At 41.2% G+C, this 16,781-nt stretch overlaps 1 protein-coding gene across 3 annotated transcripts in view; it reads left to right on the top strand.

Moving 5' to 3' along the window:
* tep1 (telomerase-associated protein 1) overlaps positions 1-16,781 on the top strand; it is a 36,900-nt gene that overhangs the window by 17,040 nt on the left and 3,079 nt on the right. For all 3 annotated transcript variants that reach the window (XM_085139314.1, XM_085139312.1, XM_085139313.1), the window contains exons 25-53: positions 10-169; positions 539-718; positions 822-914; positions 1,491-1,626; positions 2,373-2,532; positions 2,847-2,980; positions 3,067-3,155; positions 3,366-3,480; positions 3,586-3,612; positions 3,694-3,907; positions 4,790-4,910; positions 5,221-5,345; positions 5,436-5,535; positions 6,044-6,199; positions 6,549-6,761; positions 7,222-7,278; positions 7,466-7,601; positions 7,850-8,101; positions 8,222-8,373; positions 10,417-10,521; positions 11,129-11,233; positions 11,380-11,509; positions 11,654-11,739; positions 11,840-11,966; positions 13,818-13,948; positions 14,174-14,292; positions 14,590-14,736; positions 14,980-15,079; positions 16,503-16,626. In XM_085139314.1, coding sequence (XP_084995440.1) covers positions 10-169; positions 539-718; positions 822-914; positions 1,491-1,626; positions 2,373-2,532; positions 2,847-2,980; positions 3,067-3,155; positions 3,366-3,480; positions 3,586-3,612; positions 3,694-3,907; positions 4,790-4,910; positions 5,221-5,345; positions 5,436-5,535; positions 6,044-6,199; positions 6,549-6,761; positions 7,222-7,278; positions 7,466-7,601; positions 7,850-8,101; positions 8,222-8,373; positions 10,417-10,521; positions 11,129-11,233; positions 11,380-11,509; positions 11,654-11,739; positions 11,840-11,966; positions 13,818-13,948; positions 14,174-14,292; positions 14,590-14,736; positions 14,980-15,079; positions 16,503-16,626 — 3,794 coding nt within the window. The remainder of the gene's footprint in view (positions 1-9; positions 170-538; positions 719-821; positions 915-1,490; positions 1,627-2,372; positions 2,533-2,846; positions 2,981-3,066; positions 3,156-3,365; positions 3,481-3,585; positions 3,613-3,693; positions 3,908-4,789; positions 4,911-5,220; positions 5,346-5,435; positions 5,536-6,043; positions 6,200-6,548; positions 6,762-7,221; positions 7,279-7,465; positions 7,602-7,849; positions 8,102-8,221; positions 8,374-10,416; positions 10,522-11,128; positions 11,234-11,379; positions 11,510-11,653; positions 11,740-11,839; positions 11,967-13,817; positions 13,949-14,173; positions 14,293-14,589; positions 14,737-14,979; positions 15,080-16,502; positions 16,627-16,781) is intronic.

Consider the following 16,781-nt stretch of genomic DNA (forward strand, 5'->3'; position numbering starts at 1 on the left):
TTTTCTCAGAGATTTGCTGTCAGAGTTTCACTCCACATTAAGTAATATAAAGAGGAACAAACCTCTGGTGCTGCTAGTTGATGGGGCAGATCTTGTCCAGGATGGCAGAGGTCAGGTCAGCTCTGATTGGATCCCACAGCAGCTTCCACGGGTCACCTGGGGAGAAAAGGTGCTACATCACACATAAAAAAAAAATAGCAAAGATTTGCAACTCAAATACATTTATTTCAAGGGACCTGCTGCAATTTTACTTATTATAATTTCAGATACAGCCCATCTTAATCAAATAGATCCTTTTATTCTCTGGTGTGCATAACTTTTATTTTGCATTAAAATATTTGAAAGTTGATGACCTGCAAAAACAAAATCTTATGTGCAGGCGAAAAACTCTCCATAATTTTTTTCATCCCTGTCTTCATAAACTTATAAACACATAAACTTTATATGTGTAATGTGCAGGGCTGCTCATCCATTTATTTACTTTCGTTATGTTTCAGTTTTAACTGCAGTTAATCTGAAATAATCCTGATCTTAACAGGGTGTCTGTTTGGTGGTGAGCATCACATCTAAAGCAGCTCTGTTACAAACACTAACCAAGAAAAAAGGGACGCTCCTGTTTACGCTGGGGCAGCTTACCTTGCCAGACCGAAAGGAGATCGTTCAGAAGGAACTGGATGCATTTGGCAAGAAACTCAGCGACTCTGCTTTCAACAACCAGGTTCTTCTTATGATATCTTTGAATTCAAAACATTCTCTGGATGGTTAAATTTGTCTTTTATATCCATCTTTACACTATGTCATGCTTGTGTGTGTTTGTCCAGCTCCAGACACTAATATCCAAGAAGGGAGCAGTCAGTCCTCTTTACCTGCACCTGGCTTGTGAAGACCTGAGGAACTTTGCTTCTTTTGACAAGGTTCGAACTCACTACTTTAGCCCCCTTCTCTCTGGTATTTTAATTTATGTGAAAATTTAATCTAACACGTAACTACAATAAAGGTAATAAAGAAATGCTGAAATATTAATACAGTGTTTAGTGGAAGATTACTAAAATACTTGAATATTTATTTAATTTTACATATAGGAACATGGAGGTGGGTAGAAAAGTAATTTAACCAGTAAATCGACACATTCACACTCAGCTCTCTCTTCCACAATAAACCAGTGCAGGATCTGCTTGACTGCAAATGAACTGTTGTGCGAATTATTTTGCTTGGTATACATTTCCTCTAAACTTTAGACTTCACTGTCAGCCTCCATATCTGTCAACTTGCCGGTTCCTTATACCATGTGATGTCCAGTAGTCCATTAGAGTAACCAACTGCCAGGAGAATTTGTTGTTTACCTGTTTGGCCTTTATCCTGCCACCTCCTGTGTGCAGAGGTAGCTTCTTATGTGCACACTAGTTGCATCCTATATTTAAGAAAAGGCATCTTTGTACATCATTGTCTGGAGTTCATGTGTGAAAGCGGCTTCTGTGTTTGCGTCCTAGCTGAAGGAGAGCCTGCAGGACTTGCCGCAGTCGCTAAGACAGCTGGTGCAGTACAGCCTGCAGAGACTCTGCTCACAGTACAGAGGCATGCTGGGACTCCGCTGGGCCCTGGCTTCACTCACTGTCAGCACCACAGGTATGATTGATGTCTCAATATCATATGTTAACTGCACATTTATTCTTGAATAAGAATAGATAGATATAGAATAGGAGTGGGAGGAAGTGTTTAATCCCACACCTTCTCCATAAGTTATCGTTTATTATTTATCCAGCTTCATTACTGATATGAACTTCAGTGACAACAACATACATATTTTTAATAGCAGAGTACATACACGGTGTAAAATACAAATTACTATCGTGTCATCATGTTTTTACAACACCATAACTTTTACCTCCACTCATCAAAGTTAAATACCTTTACTTTTGGAAATTTAATTGTAATCTAAATATGAAGTAGTAACTTACTAAACAGGGACATTCACTGAAATTCACCATTTTCCTCTTTCTATCTTATTAGTCGCCTAATAACCTCTTTTTTGAGGTTATTTATGTTTGAATATTGCGTCAACTCCACACTTAAACTGTTTCACAGGCTCTGTCCACACACAGAAACACAAATCTTTTCCTGGCTGTATACACAGTGTACCTTTTATAGTTGTTGCCTCAGACTTTTGGAAAAGACTTCAAATAAGATGAAACCTTATTTAAAAACGTGTTGCTGTTGTTTTTAATAATAATAACTTTAATAAATCTCATCTTATATGTATAATAGCTCAATCAATGTTTATACACTCCTTCTAACCAGAAGTCTGATTTGAGGAGTAAGCGTAAACTAAAGTGACCTACTCTGCCTCAACATTTCCTCCTTTTTATCCACAGGCCTGAAGGAGAGAGATTTATACTCTGTGTTGAACACATGCAATGATTTGTCTTTACGGGATGGACGGGTCACATGGCAGGAAGTGCTGCAATTGTCCAGAGAGCCCAAAGGACGCATTCCCATGGCAACCTTCACCCGCATAGTGCAGAGTTTACAAAGGTATAAGCCCAGAGCATATAAGCATATTATTTAAATTTTTATGACATATTACGTTGTGTTCATGGAAAAAGAGGCAGTGGTCTGTGTGGTTTCTTGAATTTCCTTTAATAATTGATAATACTGTATTGTTATTATGTAATTATTTGCATTCTCTTTCTTTACAACTCAGATATTAATAAGAATAAACAATATCCTTTATTTTCCCTTTTCTTCCCTTTAAGTTTTTGTCTCAGGTTTTGATCCGATTGTGTTTAGAGTTTTAAGCCATATTACGAAGTTTTAAATAAGCATTACCCTTGAATCTTTTCCTGCAGTCTGATTGGTCCATCTCATTGCCACAACACTGACGACCTGCTGGCTTTAACCAATCCGGAGGTGAAGCGAGCCTTTGAGGACTTTTTTCTCCCCACAGAAAGTGACAAAACCAGAGCTCACCTCACACTGGCAGGTAAAGTACTCATAATTAGCTTTTAGTACACTGAGTGTAAACCACTGTAAATGTATTGGTGAGTTTTTTGTTTGTTTTTCCCACAGCTCATCTGTGGACACAAGCTGACCCTCGGGGCCAAAATACCTTCCTTCACTGTGAAGCCAACTCTATCACGCACCTGCCTTCTAGCCTGGTTAGGAATCTTCCATCATTAATTCATGCTGCGCAACATGAATATAAATAAAATTCAGCAAAAAAAACCACTACAGTAATTTATTATAATTACCGCAGATAAAGCACAATAAATTATATGGTATAAATCCTAATCTTGTGGGAATCATAGCTACAGTTGATATTTCTTAAAGATTTTAACTTCTCACTGCTTTTGTTTGGCTTTGTTTAGATTCAAAGTGGACAACTGGGGGAACTTTCTTTCTTGCTTTCCAGCTATTATTTCCTTTACGCTAATGTTCGCCACAGCTTCCTGCACCACCTCCTGGAGACATACAGCTGGTATGGTGAGTAACTTTCTGAAGCCTGTTGTGTATATTTTAAAATGTTTTTTTTTTTTTAGATTACACTCCTCAAAAATTCCTGATATTTATATCTTGTAATTTCTGCAGATAAGAAGCAAGAGTCTGCACCATCATGTAAGTGCTTAAAAGTACTTTACCCACAAATCCTTGCCAGGTGTTTGTTTTATTCATTCCAGTTTCTTTTTGTCCTCTCAGCTGCCATCCAGGACGATTTAAAGGATTGCCGTAATTTCTTGCGGCGTCATGCCTCCACACTCTCCTCCTGGCCAGCTCTTTTCATTCAGCAGGCCCTCAATGAACCTCAAGAGACCTCTGCTCACACCTGGGGAAAAGGCATGGTGGGCAAAGGAGGAGTGCGGGTAATTGAGTGTCTGAACATTGATGGGAACAGTGATGGTGAAGAAAAAAGGTAAGGGGTGATTTTTTTTTTTTTATTGTTTTTTTTTTTTAGAGTTCTTGATGTCTCTTACTGTAATAAAAGTGGTCATGCAGCACTTTAAAAATATATTAAGACAAAGGTTTTAGCACCAACATGAACTTAAAAGTATAAAAATAAGTTTCACCTGGAGAAGTCATACTTTAAAGCAGGGATGGGGAACTCCAGGCCTTGAGGGCCAGTGTCGTGCAGGATTTAGATCTCACCCTGGGTCAACACACCTGAATCAAATAATTAGTTCATTACCAGGCCTCTGAAGAACTTCAAGACATGTTGAGGAGGTAATTTAGCCATTTAAATCAGCTGTGTTGGATACAGGACACATCTAAAACCTGTAGGACACCGGCCCTTGAGGCCTGAAGTTCCCCTTTCCCTGCTTTAAAGGGATGTGCTATTTTCAGATATATTTTATACAGAAAATGAAGTTAAGGTTCATAATTCTGTGTTAACTGGGGTCTAATCCTCTAAAAAGAAAGGAAAGTCCATTGTGTTGTACCGCCATGTTTCTGCAGTAGCTTTGCAGAACGTGATGGTATCTCCTGACCACTAGAGGTCACCAACTGAAGTTTTTTTTTCCCTGAAGGCTTTTTGCCTGTTGTCCAAGAGTACCTACTTTTTGGGCTTTTTTAAAAAAAAATAAATAAATTTTTAAGTAAAATAATCTTTCTGCATCCTTTCTGCAATGTATACTGTAAATTGTATATGCTTATATTATAGGAAATGGTAAATGTACTTGTGGGATCAGTAATACCAGCAGAAGTACAAAACAAATAAAATGTATGTGTATGTTGGATAATATAGTCCATATTGTTTTATTGTGTTGATATTCTTGTGCGTTTGAACTCCTGAACTCAGTGAGCTGCTGTCAACCTTCCCCTCGGAGCCCACCTCTCTGGTTGTGAGCCAGGATGACCAGATGATGGTGGTTGGTACCGGCGAGGGAACTCTACATTTCATCCACACGCAGACTGGACAGGTACAAATGTGTTTGTTTTAAACACATTTTATAATGTTGTGGATCAACTCAGCAGCTTGTATTCATGCTTTGAATTTGTGAGATCAGTAGCAGACTGGGTTCATTGTCCATGTTTGTGTGTAGTTAATTTCCAGTTGGTATTTATTGTCATTAATGTGAACTTTATGCGTTTGCTGTTTTTATTTCTAGCTGAGACATTTTCTACCCTGATTAAACAAAAATAAATTACATAAATAATGTGCTGTCACACTTGCTGAGAATAAGAAGCCTTTAAAATATCTAATATGCACTTTCTCCTGGCTGTGAGCAGGAGGTGAAGTCTCTGATCAGCAGCTGTGACGGCATCTCGAGCTGTGTCTTCCTGAAGGACTTACGACTTGCTACCACCTCCTTTGATGGGCGAATAGAAGTGTGGGACATTGAAAATGGATGCAGGTGAGAGAAGGGTTAAAAGAAAGGTTTAGTTTTAATTTTTTACAAATATAGCACCGAATCTTTAAAATCATTTTACTTGTGTTTCTGTAGGACTGACGTTATTGATGGCCACACTAATATGATAACAGGAAGCGATGTCACTGCAGACAAGAAGCACCTCGCCACGGTTTCCCTTGACTGCATGATTAAAGTAACACTAAAAAGATGTTTGTGTTTTTCTGCCTCGACTTCTCTTGATTCAGTATCATGTAAAATAGGACCTCAGCGCATGTGGATCAAAACAAACAGTGTTATGTAATGTAGTTAGGTAGAGTGTTCATTGAACGAAATAATCTTCAATATCAGCTAGGTTGTAATTAAGGTTCACAGAAAGGTATAATATGTCCACTATTTTTCCAGCGTCTGTGTATAATAATGTTCAACACTTATGATTATGAGTTTTGCCAAAGTTGAGCAGCCCTAATGTAGATACAGTTGCATAAAAAAGTAACTTTGCTTTCTTTTTTTCATAATCATTGGAAGTTGAAATTGTTCTCTAACTCTAGTCTGTCTCCCTGAGGGTGAAAGTGATGATTAAGCCGGGATGTGTTGTTAGTCATTTGTGCAGCTGCTTTGTTATGGTTTACAGCCTGACGCTGCACTGCCAGGTTTGACATCGTTCCTCGACTGTATTAATCAAACCTGCTTCTTTTCTTCAGGTGTGGTCTTCTGATAAAGGTACCGAAGTGTCGTCCGTGCTCAGCAGAAGCCCTATGAACTGTGTGACCTTTGAACCTAAGGGTCACCTTCTGGCTGCTGGCTGCTGGAATGGAAATGTGATCATGTGGAACTGGCTCAAGAATAAAAAACTAACAGTGAGCTCAATGCTGTGAATGTTGCAATGTTATTTCATTTTCACCATGAATGTATGTTAAAAATACATAATCAGTTCAGCTAAAAATCTACAGGAGAAAAAAAAATTGGACCATAAATATAACTGCAGTATGGAATATCGGAACCAATGAAAACATGTGTCTACAAAAGGGGGTGTGGTCTATTGAAACTGAGATATTTATTTTTAATTTCAGTTCTTTAGCAGAAGAGGGCTTTTTTTGAAAGTTTTATCATTATTATTATTATTATCATTATTATTATTATTAGAGAACAGCTGAAAGAAGAACTACTTCAGATAATGCACTCACTGTTTTTCTCTCTCTCCATCAGTCCCTGTGTGGCCACACACGATCAGTGCGCAGCCTCTCTTTTTCTCCCTACTCCTCCATGCTCTGCTCTGGCTCTGTGTCTGGGGAGGTGAGGGTGTGGTCAGTGCCCACCTCCACCTGTGTGGGATGTTTCCAGGCTCACTGTGAAGCCACAGAGTCCCTCACCTTCCTGGCGGAAGGATCCATGCTTCTGAGCGCTGGCTCTGATCACATGGTGAGGCATCAGTCAGCACATAATAAAGCTTCTGCTTTTCCCTTCAAATGTTGCTTATTTTAATCACCATTTGGTTTTGTATAACATAGCCTTTGGTTTAAAACGTCTTGATGCATTCTCAATCATCCAGGTAAGTAAATCTCCGAACGCTGATTCTGTTTATCTGGATGTAGAGTTTTCTGTAGAGTTTTCTGAAAACTCTACGTCCAGACGAACAGAATCAATGTTTGGAGATAGCCTTTGGTTGTTTTCTGATTTATCTGAGGTAACTGATATGACACTGCTGTTTATTTTCTCAAAAACGACCTCAAAAAGCACCACCTCTGAAGCAGTCAAAGTGCACTTATCAGGAGAAAGTCGGTGCAGGAACAGGCACCAGTATCTTCTCACAAACAAAGATTGCAGTGATTATAAAGCTAATCATCACCACCTCCCATTTCTGTTTTTTCTGTTCAAACAGCTCAACCTCTGGTCTGGAGGACTTGGACGTTCTGTTACTGCATTAAAATGTGATGATGTAAGTTCTAATATTTTGCTGGACCCCTTTTAACTTTAATGATGCTGCACATTTACAAGGATCTTGTACTGATGATGTTAAGTGTTAACGTGGGGCTCTATTGATGGAAAAACCTGTTCATTCATATATTCATGAATTTCAGCATCTTCATGTTCATGTTTTTTTGGGTTTTTTTTTTTTTTCCCAGTGGATGCAGGAACCACCTCTGAAAAAGCTGAAGGCTGTAACGTCTCAGCCTGCTGCTCTGTGTGTGGCTGTGAATGGAGACTATGTTGCTGTGGGATACCACGCTGATGGCATCAAACTTTTCAGCCTCAGATCAGGTGTGTTGTGAGCTACGAATGTTTCAAAAATGTTTACCAGATGGAATCACTACAAGAAAGTCTGTGTGTGTGTGTGTGTGTGTGTGTGTGTGTGTGTGTGTGCGCGTGTGTGAAGTGGGGCCAGTGGCTCAAAAAAGACATCTCTGGCATTAAAATTCAAAGCATCTCCTCTAGTTTTTTTTCTTTCTTGCTCTTTTTAAGTGTGTGCACTATAAAATAAACAAACTGTACCAAAATTAATTTTTCAGGTGAGAAGATTTGGGCCTCCGTGGACCTGGACGTGTCTGTACCGTGCATGCTGTGGGTCATTTTAGAAGCAGAGCAGACTGACACCGATCTGCTGGTGTCTGGAGGAAGTGACAAATTTCTGCGGGTGTGGAAGAGAAAACAAGAAGAGGAGGGAATGACGGAAGTCCTGGAAATGGTGGGAGTGTTTGGTGTGCAATCGGGCACCATCCAGGCACTCGCACAAAACTCCACGTACCTGGCGACAGCTTCAGGTAGGTGTGATTGGTGGTAGTGATTATGCTTTCTTCTCAGGGTATTATCAAAAGTTCCTCAAGTTCCAGTCAGTTTGACTTATGTCTGAAAATGTTTTATAATGTTGCTCTTTGAATTAGATGACTTCACCATTGGGCTGTGGTTATTGTCTGATCTGACCTGTGACCCTCCGATCCAGCCAAATTCAATACTGAGGGGCCACAGTGGCGGAGTCACGTGTCTGGCTTTCAGTCCAGATGGTGCACAGCTGCTGTCTGGTGGAAAAGATCAGGTACCTGTAACTCCTCCCCCCCAGCTTTCATAAAATGTTGAGAGGTGCCATCACAGTTACCCAGAGAGGTGAAACCAATGCTTATTTTGTTGAACTTCATGAGAGGTTAAATAATCAGTAAAAGGTTACAACTGTGAAATCAGTATGAGAGGGGGGAGAACGTTGTCTCATTTGAGAAGGTAAAATCATGAATTCTGGGTTATTCTTACTTAAAAACATAATAATAATAATAATAATAATAATAATATCATGTAGTTGCAGTGCTTCATAGATTCAGATTAGGGATACTGCCCAATTTGGCACAGTGTGCATATGTGCCTTTACCATGGAGTTGAACATGTAGGATTTTTTGGTAGACTCAAATTACCTTATAAGGTAACTAAAAATCCATCCATCCATCCATCTTCTTCCGCTTTATCGGGGGCCGGGGATAAAGAGCTGGTCCAGTGTTTCGCAACCAGGACAAAAACTGCATTGTTCCTCCTGTATCTGAGGTTCGACTAGCGGACTAACTCTCCTTTCCAGCACCCTGGCATAGACTTTCCCAGGGAGGCTGAGGAGTCTGATCCCCCTGTAGTTGGAACACACCCTCCGGTCCCCCTTCTTAAAGATGGGGACCACCACCCCGTTCTGCCAGTCCAGGGGTACTGCCCCTGATCTCCACGCAACATTGTAGAGGCTTGTCAGCCAGGACAGCCCTACAATGTCCAGAGCCTTCAGGAACTCGGGGCGGACCTGATCCACACCAGGGGCTCTGCCACCAAGGAGTTGTTTAACTGCCTAAGTGACCTCGCCCCTGGAAATTGGCGGATCATCCCCCTCATCCCCAGACTCTGCTTCCTCCTCGGAAGACGTGTCAGTGGGATTAAGGAGGTCCTCGAAGTATTCCTTCCACCGCCTGACAATTTTCTCAGTCGAAGTCAGCAGCACTCCACCAGCACTATACACAGTGCAGGTAGAGCAACACTTTCGCCTCCTGAGTTGCCTGACTGTTTGCCAGAATCTCTTCAAAGCAGTCCAAAAGTCTTTTTCCATGGCCTCTCCAAACTCCTCCCCCACCTGAGTTTTTGCTTCAGCCACTGCCCGAGCCGCATTCCACTTGGCCTGTCGGTACCTGTCAGCTGCCTCCGAAGTCCCACAGGCTAACCAAGCCCGATAGGACTCCTTCTTCAGCCCGGTGGCTCCCTTCACCTCTGGTGTCCACCATTTGGTTCGGGGGTTACCACCACGACAGGCACCAACCACTTTGCGGCCGCAGCTCAATGCAGCAGCTTCGGCAATGGAGATGCTGAACATGGTCCATTCGGACTCAATGTCCCCACTCTCCCTCGGAATGCTGTTGAAGCTCTGCCAGAGGTGTGCGTTGAAGATCTCACGGACCGGGGCCTCCGTGAATCGCTACCTTATCGTGGTGGAGGGGTTCCCATGGCCTATGTTGTCCGGGGGCTTTTGGCAAATTGGTCCTGGGTGAGGGACCAGACAAAGAGCGATTCAGAAGACCAGTTTAGCCTGACGGGATAGGGTTACCGGGCCCCGCCCTGGAGCCAGGCCCGGGGAGCGTGCCCGAGGGCGAGCGTGCCCGAGGGCGAGCGTGCCCGAGGGGGAGCGTGCCCGAGGGCGAGCGTGCCCGAGGGCGAGCGTGCCCGAGGGCGAGCGTGCCCGAGGGCGAGCGTGCCCGAGGGCGAGCGTCTGGTGGCCGGGTCTAAGTCCATGGGGCCCGGCTGGGCACATCCCAAAAAGGGGACATGGGCCCATCCTCCCGCAGGCCCACCACCCGCAGGTGGTGCCGTAGGGGTCGGGTGCATTGTGTGCTGGGTAACAGCCAGGAGCGGAGGCCCTGGCGGACTGATCCCCGGCTACCAAGACTGGCAATTGGGAACTAAAACTCATGTAGTGTAATTAAAAGTGTAGTGTTTCAGTGTGGAATGCAGAAAAATAAAGCACATAAAACATAAACACTAACAGTAGCTGATTAAATGCACTCTGGAGAGAGCTACATTGGTTTTCTCTTCATCTGTTATCATAAACATTTGATTGTTTCAGGCTCTGATGGTGTGGGATGTGACTGCTCCTGCTGTTCGTTCTAAGACTCTGCCTCATGCTCACCGAGACTGGGTCACAGGCTGCGTTTGGACTCCAGACTGTGTGGTCGGTCTTTTTTCTTTTTTTTTTCTTTTCATATTTTGTTTGTGTCATAAAGCAGTGGTTCTGAAAGTGGGATCTGTGGTCCACAGCCAAGAGATCAAAATAATTATATATACAAAGCTGTGATGTTATATTAAAATGGGAATGGGGGCATGTCGAGACCAACCAAACAAGCGTCCTTTGTCCTTTACTACAATCACAGTTATTGTAGGCCAGTGGAAAGAAAAATGCAAATAGTGGCCTTTGCCTGATCCTTGTCAGGGTTTTGAGTGGTGCTTTGAAAATTTTCTCCCCTGTTTAGTGTCATTGGTGCTAAAATGTCTCACACCTGACTCCATATTGCACTGCTACCTCACAGTACAACAAGATTAAATTCAACAGGGCAGCTAAGGAAAGGCAACAGGTGGCATCACAAGATTTCATGTAAACATTCTTTAGTCGTATGTACTGTATTCATGATAGTTAAACTGTTTATGGTCAAGTCTTGATGGAGTATTAATTTATCAGCTAAGGCTAGGGCTAGCAAGCTTGGGAGCAATGCACAGACACGCAATTACATCTAAGTAACATACAAGTGCTTTCAAAAATGTGTTTTTTGTTTTTGTTCCAGTTAAGCTCTTCAAATGACGGCAGACTTTGTTTGTGGGACCTTCAGGCTGGGCAGTGTCTGAGGGAAATCTCCTGGACAAGTCCACTTACCTCTGTCTGCTGTCTGGTGAGTCACTTAAATACTAGTAAATAGTAAATAAGCTCTCTATATTGTGTACAATGTAAAGAAACTATAGCACGAAATTGTCTTTTTCTTTGGTTTTATAAATTATTTTCTTTGTTGACCTGCTTTGTCGTGTTTTCTGTGGGCAGGGACAATATGTGATAGCCAGCTGTGCAGAGGGGGCACTGCATGTCTGGAAGTGGGAAACAAACACTGAAATCTGCCATATTTCTGCTCACATGAGACGCATACACCACTGCTCTCTCCTCCCAAATACAGGTACCACTCCTGAGAAAACATGCTAGGAAGTGATCACACACATAGTCTCCTCCTCTTTCCATCATTCAGTACGCTGTATTGAGTTAATACTGCATATTTTGAAATTAATATTTGATATTTCTAAGCTCACTCTTTGTTTTTAAGACAAAGGGAAGGAAGTGAAGTCAGAAGAAATGTCCGTTTTCACAGCGTCTGATGATGGCACAGTGAAATTTTGGAAACCCTTACAGGTCTCTCAAACAAATAAAAATAATCCTGAATTTTTTAAGTGCCCTGCTGCTTCTTCAGTTGTATTTTTCTCACTGACTAGATATGTCGGTTTATTTCCAGGTGGAGCACTTTAGCACCTTTCGCGGTCACAGCGGTGCGATTCATGGAGTCGTTTGCAAGGAAAGGATCCCACAATTCTTCACTGTTTCTGAAGACCGCTCGCTGCGATGCTGGACATGGACAACAGGTAAAAAAAAAAAAAAAAGGTTTAAATTGAGACTTTTTGTTTTTTTTTACCATTTATATAAATGATACAAATCATAATTATCAACTCACAAGTGTCTACAAATCTGCTGGGAAGGCACCTAAAGAAAGCTCAGCAAAAACCCGTAGTGCAGCCATTCCCGTATGTGTCAGGAGTATTGGAACAGTTTAACACAGTGTCTCTGTGGCTTTTAAACCCCAAAAACTGCGCCAAAAATTGGTCCAGACACAAACAGAGTAACATAGTGTACGTTGTTAAGTGCCAGGAGGATTGCCAGGATTTATACATCAGGGAAACCAAACAAACTCTAGTGAAGCAGATGGCACAACACAGAACAGCTACCTCGTCAGGCCAGGACTCTGCAGTCTGTTTACACCTACAGGCCAGTGGACACTCTTTCAGTGATGAGGATGTACACATCCTGGACAGGGAGGAACGCTGGTTTGAGCGCAGAGTCAAGGAGGCCATTTGTATGAACAGGGAAAGACCATCTCTGATTCGAGGAGGGGGCCTGAGGGTACATCTTTTGCCATCTTACAGTGCTGGGATTGCAGCCATTCCCCAACTCTCTGTGAATGGTACTCATGGCTATTGATCAATGGTCTTTGATCAGTGGTTGTTGATCAATCGTCATGAGAATTTGCATATTAATAATCAAGGAACCAAAATCCCAGCCCATTGTTCCTTCAGTGGTGCTAGTTTCAGTCACTGTGCAAATGTACTGTGTATAAGATTTGGGAAACCTGCAGCCAGCTGAGACTGAAGAAGTCACTTGGATGAGTGACGAAACATTTCTCCCACTGAAAACGCTACATCCAGATGAATAAAGCTACAAATCTCTCATTTTTCTTATTTTAGTACCAGCTGTTTGGCTTCAGCTTATGTTTCATAAATTGGCACGGTAAGCCAGTAAAAACATCTCAAATTTGAAAATGGATTTAACTCTCGTTATTTATTTTTTTACTGTATTAAAAAGTCAATATTTATCATCTGCAATTAGGTAATGAACATTTGAAAATTGGTTAACGACGCATTATTATGTGGCCTTTTGCAGCTGTAAGTGCTTATGAGTAATGATGTTTAAAATGCTCCCCTTTTGTGCACTGATAAGGAGGACGTTATATAGTGAGATGCAAAAAGAGAGACGTATGATGTTAAATATTAATGTCTTTAATTATCTTTCCATGTTCCCATTAAATTTCTCACCAATATTGTGCAAAATTAGCTACTTAAAATGTCTTTAAAACTCCTTATAAGTTTCATGTCCTTTCAAGAAAAACATCCTTACAAATTACAGGTGCACTCTAATATTTTATAAGTATGTTTATGCACGTCTTCTTGTGTTAGAGCCCAGACTTCATTTCAGGAAATCTTGAACCAATTAGCTGCGATGTCCATCTCAGTCATTGTGTTCAAAATGGTGTGCCCACAATCCAGCACACAAATCTATGTGCTTATAATGACTGCATTTAAAGTTTACGAGAGTGCATCATTTTGGTTTCATATGCAATTACGCACAAATCAATGTGTCTTTATGAGTACAATATTCTTTTTTATATTAAAAAAAGGCTAAAAAAAACTTATTGTACCTTTTTAAAACATAAATGAATGATGGTGAAAAAGATTGAAGAAATTCTAATTGATACTCATATCTCCCAGTGTTGAATTAATCAAAGAAGATTTTTTAAATCTAAAAATAAAATAAGTACTACTGAACACATGCTGGGAGCTAAACTGGTGCCCTATGTAGCCTTATCTTTAAAGTAATTACAGTGTTATTAAGGGTCCTTATACACATTTTGTTATGAAAACTGTTTCTTCTTTTTTCCACAGCAAGTCCTCCAAACCTGAAAGGCTCGGTCACAGCTCTGTGCTTCTGTCAAAATGATGACCTGCTCGTCGCTGGGTATGAATCTGGTTTGCTCGAGTTGTGGCAAAACAACTCAGTGGTTGGCCACAAGCAGGTGAAGAAGTGTACAAAGAAAAATTGATTGAACTCTTTTTAAATCTGTTTTTTGTTTTTTTTGTTTTGACCATGCCATCCATCTTTGTGTGTGTGTGTGTGTGTGTGTGTGTGTGTGTGTGTGTGTGTGTGTGTGTGTGTGTGTGTGTGTGTGTGTGTGTGTGTGTGTGTGTGTGTGTGTGTGTGTGTGTGTGTGTGTGTGTGTGTGTGTGTGTGTGTGTGTCAGGTATTGGATGACCCCATTACAGCGGTCTGTTCCATGCCTGATAGTCAGATCGCTGTGGCGAGTGTGAAACTTATTGGTGTTTGGAAGCTGGTGTGGAATAAAAAACATGACACAGCAAGGTAAACACCAACAGCTAATACATAAGATGCCCAAGCACTCTCATCTGCATTAGTCCTATAAGGTTAATGACAATAACTAATTTTGCCTAGTTTGCTTAATAAAAAACAATCATATGACTGTCTAAGCGCTGTGGTAAACTGGCACGTGAAAGCTGTTTTGTGTTGATTAAGATTGTGAAGTTTAACTGATTCTGAGCTTCAGTGCATCAGCAGTGGAGGGAGACATCACATGAGGTATTATGAGTTTCAGTCTTCACACTAACTAGTTCTTCTTTAATTTTTGTCTCTTGCTTCCAGCTTGGTGAATGTAACCATCTACAAAGACAGTGAACCAGTGGTGCGCCTCTTCTACTGCACTGCTTTATTTGGGGTGAACAAAACTGGAGAAGTATTTGATGTGGCACCGAAGAACAGTGAGGGCAGCTGGCACAATAAAGTCAACAAGTAATGTATTTTTCATGCTTTTTTTTTTTTTTTTTAAATCAGCCATTCAGCATAATAATCCTCTCATACTGGACTACATTTTAACACAAGCTGTTTTAGCTTCTTTCCTCAAACTGTAGCAGACCTGGGATCAAAATGCTTATTTGATATTTGCATGACCAAAATCCAGTTCAACAGCTCTTTGATGGATTCCTTGTTGCTTGTTTTTGGTAACTCTAAATGTGGGTTGTCTCTTGTTATCAGTTGGCTCTATGAAGTTGAATTTCACTGCGTGATCCACAATGATAAGAAAAGCGTGTGGCTGGTGGGCGAATCAAATGGAGAGATTTACATCGGCTTCCTCGTGAGTATACTAACCAGCATTACTCCACATTAAGTGTTAATTCACCATCAAAACCATTCTGAAGATGAAAAGAATTGGTATTTTAGAACTGGTGCAAGCACCATTTTAAAATTTAAGATAACTGAAATTATGAACAGTTGAAAGATTTCTCGTATATAAATGAAAACAAAAAACTGTACATATTATTAATTTTGAATACAGAATTACCCCTTTAGTTCCTGTATTATAGTGAGTTCCCCAGATCAAAACAAAAACCGTTGATTTGAGCATGTTCCTCATGTAAAAGACAAACTAAGGGTGCTTTCAAGAAGGAAATAATCCCCTCCGTTGAACTGTGGACACTCATCATCTCTTGTGAACAGATTTCTGTCTATAGGCAGAGATGGGCAGTAACGTTACTGTAATCCGATTACTTTTTTAAAGTACTGAGTAATGTAAGGCAGCGGTCCCCAACCCCCAGGCCTCGGACCGGTACCAGTCCATGAGTCGTTTGGTACCGGGCCGCGAGACTTGAGGCTCAGGTGTGAAATTTATGGTTTTCAGGGTTTTTATCGGGTTTTCAGCGTTATTTTGTTACTGTTTTTATCGTTAACTCGGTTTTCCTGAGTCTTTTCATGTGTGTTATGAATAAATCTTCTTTTTTTCGGTACCGGTACTAGTTTTATTTTGTTGTATTTATCCGCGACACCTTAAAGGCTGGTCCGTGAAAATATTGTCGGGCATAAACCGGTCCGTGGCGCAAAAAAGGTTGGGGACCGCTGATGTAAGGGATTACTATTGCAAAAAAATGTAATTAGATTACTATTACTTTCCCGTAAGCACACTGCGTTACTAAACCCTGATTTTTGTTTGTGAGAGTGTCTCATGACAACGACGTAAGCGCGTGCAACGTCTGTGGCAGCAACAGACGTGTGTATATCAACAATGGATAATATGAGTGCGGGAGAGAGTACGACCATGCAGCGTTTAAAGCATGGAAGTACTGACATTGGTAAATGGTAAAAGGCCTGTATTTGTATAGCGCTTTTACTAGTCCCTAAGGAACTAGTAAAGTGCTTTACACATTCAGTCATCCACCCATTCACACACACACTCACACACTGGTGATGGCAAGCTACATGTAGCCAAAGCCACCCTGGGGCGCACTGACAGAGGTATTACTTTGAGTTTGATTCCATAAAAAGTGACAAAAACATTAGCATCCATTGTGCATTCTGCATGGGAAGAAAACTTCTTTCTACAGCGAAAATTTTAACTTCAAATCTGAGCAACCACCTAGCACACTGCCACAGGAATGTGAAAATCACAGAGAAACCCCCGGATCCCCCCACTGACATGACCGTTGAGGCACCGGTGATAACACTGAGTAATAAGACACCGATGAAAAGACAGAAGCTGACAATCATATCCTCTTAATTTTCAGTTTCCCATGAGTCGGGAAACATCCCTTCAAACAGCTTTCAGTACACTGAACATGAAATGTGACGAGGAAGAGGAGGAGGGGAAGAAGAAGAGGACCCTGATAACAGCTGTGATAATGGATAACGGTAAACATCAGACCTGGAAGTAAAAGATGTTTACTTCAGATGATTTTTCATGCTAATTTGGTCTCAGAAAAATAGTCAAGATATTCACTTTTCTGCAGCATATGACTAAAACATTGTATTGCTATGCATCACTGCCTAGATTTTGCACCCTTGCT

Source organism: Neolamprologus multifasciatus, chromosome 18, assembly GCF_963576455.1.
Source record: "Neolamprologus multifasciatus chromosome 18, fNeoMul1.2, whole genome shotgun sequence".
In the NCBI taxonomy this organism is placed as follows: Eukaryota; Metazoa; Chordata; class Actinopteri; order Cichliformes; family Cichlidae; genus Neolamprologus; species Neolamprologus multifasciatus.